The 5,000-nt window shown below is 37.5% G+C and overlaps 1 protein-coding gene across 1 annotated transcript in view; it reads right to left on the reverse strand.

Moving 5' to 3' along the window:
• pkd1a (polycystic kidney disease 1a) overlaps positions 1 to 5,000 on the reverse strand; it is a 73,198-nt gene that overhangs the window by 14,320 nt on the left and 53,878 nt on the right. Inside the window, exons 30-37 of the mRNA XM_063010939.1 lie at positions 3,763 to 3,970; positions 3,543 to 3,669; positions 3,345 to 3,461; positions 2,086 to 2,135; positions 1,788 to 1,975; positions 1,632 to 1,701; positions 1,398 to 1,510; positions 1,055 to 1,257 (exon numbers count right to left, since the gene is read on the reverse strand). Coding sequence (XP_062867009.1) covers positions 1,055 to 1,257; positions 1,398 to 1,510; positions 1,632 to 1,701; positions 1,788 to 1,975; positions 2,086 to 2,135; positions 3,345 to 3,461; positions 3,543 to 3,669; positions 3,763 to 3,970 — 1,076 coding nt within the window. The remainder of the gene's footprint in view (positions 1 to 1,054; positions 1,258 to 1,397; positions 1,511 to 1,631; positions 1,702 to 1,787; positions 1,976 to 2,085; positions 2,136 to 3,344; positions 3,462 to 3,542; positions 3,670 to 3,762; positions 3,971 to 5,000) is intronic.

Consider the following 5,000-nt stretch of genomic DNA (forward strand, 5'->3'; position numbering starts at 1 on the left):
TAATAACCTATTGTGATGTCATAATAATATCCTATTGTGATGTCATACTAATAATAATAATTTGTTGTGATGTCATAATAATTTCCTACTGTAATGTCATAATAATAACCTATTGTGATGTCATAATAATATCCTATTGTGATGTCATACTAATAATAATAATCTATTGTGATGTCATAATAATATCCTACTGTGATGTCATAATAATAACCTATTGTGATGTCATAATAATATCCTATTGTGATGTCATACTAATAATAATAATCTATTGTGATGTCATAATAATATCCTACTGTGTCACATAATAATATCCTATTGTGATGTCATACTAATAATGATGTCATACTAATAATTATTATTATAATAATAATCTATTGTGATGTCATAATAATATCCTACTGTGATGTCATAATAATAACCTATTGTGATGTCATAATAATATCCTATTGTGATGTCATACTAATAATAATAATCTATTGTGATGTCATAATAATATCCTACTGTATCACATAATAATATCCTATTGTGATGTCATACTAATAATAATAATCTGTTGTGATGTCATAATAATTTCCTACTGTAATGTCATAATAATAACCTATTGTGATGTCATAATAATATCCTATTGTGATGTCATACTAATAATAATAATCTATTGTGATGTCATAATAATATCCTATTGTGATGTCATACTAATAATAATAATCTATTGTGATGTCATAATAATTTCCTACTGTAATGTCATAATAATAACCTATTGTGATGTCATAATATCCTCCTGTGATGTCATACTAATAATAATAATCTATTGTGATGTCATAATAATAATAATATCCTACAGTGATGTCATAATAATCTATTGTGATGTCATAGTAATAATAACCCATTGTGATGTCATAGTAATAATCTACTATTGTGTTGTCATTATATATTGTAATGTCATAATTTATTCTGATGTCATAACAAAACACGTGATGTCATACTAATCGATTGTGATGTCATAATAACTTATTGTGACGTCATAATAATCTATTGTGATTAAGAGCTCGAGCACCTTCAGAGGTTCCAGGACGCAGAAGGACGTGAGGAATCCAACCATGCAGGAGATCAACCACATCAGAGCCACCCGCTCGCTCAGGCTCAGTCCCAACCAAATCATCACGCCGCTGGACAGGATCAGAGCCGTCCAGCTCCCCCAGAGAGCCGCCAGTCCACACGCCGACGGGAGCGGCCTGGGCTTACACACGTCCATCTCCACTGGCGGGAAAAAATACAACGGAGTCATGGTGGGTCCGAGTCCACACACACACACACACACAGACACACACACACAGAACCAACTGGCCTGGCTGCACATCTCTGGATTGTGATGTCATAATACTCCACTCGTATCTTACCTGTGCGTGAGGTGAAGGCGGTTTTGGGCGGCTCCTTCCTTACAGCCGCGGGGACGGGGTCGCTCATCTTCTGCAGCAGGATCACCTCGGTCTTATCCCCGAATATACTGGAGCTACACACACACACACACACACACACACACACATGGATAAATACAAAAGTATTGCCCCCTCCCCCCCCAGTAATCCTTTCGGCCAGGACGAAGATATAATAAGAGGAGGAGGACGACTCACAGATCTCCCGTTTCGCTGTCCTGAGGGAGCAGCTGTCCGTCCGTCAGGATCCGCTTGATCAGATCTTCATCTGCCAATCAGAGAACAGGACATCACTTCAAACATCAAACACTTTGTCGAGCTTTTGATGTCGCTTCAAAGCCGCTTTCATCTCACCGGAGGAGGTGAAGTATTTGTTCCTGTGGTCGCGCCCGGCCGCCTCGTCCTCGTCGGGGTTGAAGGCCATGTCCACGCCCAGGTGCCTGCTGCCCTGCCCTCGCTTCAGACGAGGAGGAAACCCGGCCGCCATCTCCACTGACGGCTCGCTCGCCCCCTCCGGCCACTCGCCGTCCGGGAGGCTCCACCTGCACCGCGTATCATGGGGGGTAACATTAAAGAAATACAAAGTCTAATTTCCCCCTGCACTCTGGCGCCCTCTGGCCACCATCACCATCACCATGGAAACACAGCTCACCTTTTAGATGAGGGTGTGGGCAGGTCGATGTTCGTCTCCTCCGAGTACGTCTACAAACAAACCAGGAAAAGCAGCAAGTCAATAAAACATCCATTCACTGTCTGTTCATCCTGGTCAGGGTCTCGGTGGGTCCGACTCGCTGGAGGAAAGACAGGAAACAACCGAAAAGCCACACAGACCTTCTCGCTGTGAGGAGTCAGCGCTACCCACCGAGCCGTTTAATAACATTTTCTAAAATAGAAAACAGTAATGAGTGAAGAACAAAACAGACAATAATAAAAATAAATACATTTATACGAGAATGAAATAAATAATAAATAAATAAATAATAGAAAAAAATAAAGCAAGCAAGAAAAGTGAAAAATTTAAACATGCTGAGGAAAAAAATACTAAAAGAACAAACTAAGTAAAAAAGCAAAAAAAATGTTAATAAACAAGTAAAAGACCTAAAAGACACAAATAAATAATGTAAAAAATGTTTAAAAAAAGAAATAAAAAAAGCAAACAGAAGAAAAAACAAATGTAAACATGCTGAGAATAAAAAAATGCTAAATAATATAGCAAAAGTATTGATAAACAAGTAAAGACCTAAAAACAGAATGACAAAAATAAATCAATAATGTACATTTAAAAATTAGGCCAAGAAATATGAAAATGTTATGAAAAAATTTAAATATTGAAAAACGGATAAAAAAAATAAAAGAAAAGGTAAAAAATAATGAAAAGAAGAAAAGACAGAAAAATGTACAAATGTTAATAAAGATCTAAGACAGAATGAAAAAAAAAAAAGAATAATGTTATAAAAATGTAAAAAAAAAATTTTTTTTAATGAAACAAAAATGTGAAAATGCTGAGAATAAAAATTAAAAATTTAAAAAAAATTTTTAATACTAAAGACAAACAGATAAAACAAAGCAAACGAGAGAAAAGAAAAATAAATTAATCATGCTGGGAAGAAAATATAATAACAAAAGAAACAATAAGTAAAATAGCAATCAATAATTACAAGTAAAGACCTAAAAACATAAAGAAAAAAACTAAAATAAATAATGTACAAAAATTACAAAAAGATAAAGACAGAAAAATTAATGTGAAAATGCTGAGGGAAAAAAAAATAAAAGTAGCAAAAAAGAGTTAATAAACCTAAAACCAGAAAAAAAACAATGTTAAAAATATATATATATAAAAAAGTAAAAAATAAAGCAAACAAGAGTCATCGGCTATGACTAAATGAAGAAAGAGTCGCGGTCACTACTGACCTCTGTAGGAATCCCGTTGAATATGAGGAAGGAGCTTCCGGTCATGGAGTTGTCCAGGAAGTCGTCGATCTCCAGAGACTCCTGATCCACCTGGGGGGGGAGTTTCTCCACGGTGACCTGGGGGGTAACACACGTCAGTAACAGTGTGTGTGTGTGTGTGTGTGTGTGTGTGTGTGTGTGTGTGTGTGTGAGACTCACCTTGCTGCGACTGAGCCTGAAGAGGCAGAAGATGAGCAGGTAGAGAGGATAGATGACCAGACAGCTGACCACGCCCACCCCGAGCACCTCAGCGTCCAGGGGCACCTGCTCCGACACAGGGACCAAGCTGTGCCACACCCACACCCACACACACACACACGTTCAGTAATTCAGCCCCGGGGACCGGAACCCACACCCTTCTCCCGGCCGGGGGACGTACCTGTGGGCGTAGGTGACGGTGGCGTACCACACGGTGTTGGCCAGCAGGAGGAGCTGGAGCAGCAGGCAGCAGCAGGTGCCCCGGTGCAGGCGGGTGAAGGGGCTCCGCCCCGGCTTCTCCCACAGCGACACCCACAGGTGCCCCTCACACACCCCCCGCTGGAGCTCCCAGGAGAGGAGGCGGGGCCAGCGCCGGAGCTCCGCCTCCTCTGTGAGGTCACACACATCAGAGAGGGACGAGAGGAGGTTATTAATGAGGAGGTTGTTAAGGTGGACGTTTTATTAAGGTGGACGCTTCATTAAGGCGGATGCTATTGACTTAAGGTGGACATTATTATATAAAGGAAATCATTATTAAGGTGGACTTTATCAAATTAAAGACGATTTTATTAAGGTGGACTTTATTACATTAAGGAGGATTTTATTAAGGTAGACGCTATTAACTTAAGGTGGACATTATTAAGGTGGACGTTATTAAATGAAGGAGGACCTAATTAAGGTGGACTTTATTAAATTAAGGTGGACCTAATTAAGGTGGACATTATTAAATTAAGGAGGATATTATTAAGGTAGACGTTATTAAATTAAGGAGGACCTTATTAAATTAAGGTAGACCTAATTAAGGTGGACGTTATTAAATTAAGGAGGATTTTTTTTAAGGTGGACGTTATTAAAGAGGACTTTTTATTAAGGTGGACGCTATTAAATTAAGGTGGACATTATTATATAAAAGAAAATGTTATTAAGGTGGACTTTATTAAATTAGGGAGGACATTATTAATGTGGACCTTATTATATAAAAGAAAATGTTATTAAGGTGGACTTTATTAAATTAGGGAGGACATTATTAATGTGGACCTTATTATATAAAAGAAAATGTTATTAAGGTGGACTTTATTAAATTAAGGAGGACATTATTAAGGTGGACCTTATTATATAAAAGAAAATGTTATTAAGGTGGACTTTATTAAATTAGGGAGGACATTATTAATGTGGACCTTATTATATAAAAGAAAATTTTATTAAGGTGGACTTTATTAAATTAAGGAGGACATTATTAAGGTGGACCTTATTATATAAAAGAAAATGTTATTAAGGTGGACTTTATTAAATTAAGGAGGACATTACATTAAGGTGATGTTAAGATGGACATTATTAAAAAGGACTTTTTATTAAGGTGGACATTATTAAAGAGGACTTTTTATTAAGGTGGACATTATTAAGAGGACTTATTAAGGT

Source organism: Trichomycterus rosablanca, chromosome 15, assembly GCF_030014385.1.
Source record: "Trichomycterus rosablanca isolate fTriRos1 chromosome 15, fTriRos1.hap1, whole genome shotgun sequence".
In the NCBI taxonomy this organism is placed as follows: domain Eukaryota; kingdom Metazoa; phylum Chordata; class Actinopteri; order Siluriformes; family Trichomycteridae; genus Trichomycterus; species Trichomycterus rosablanca.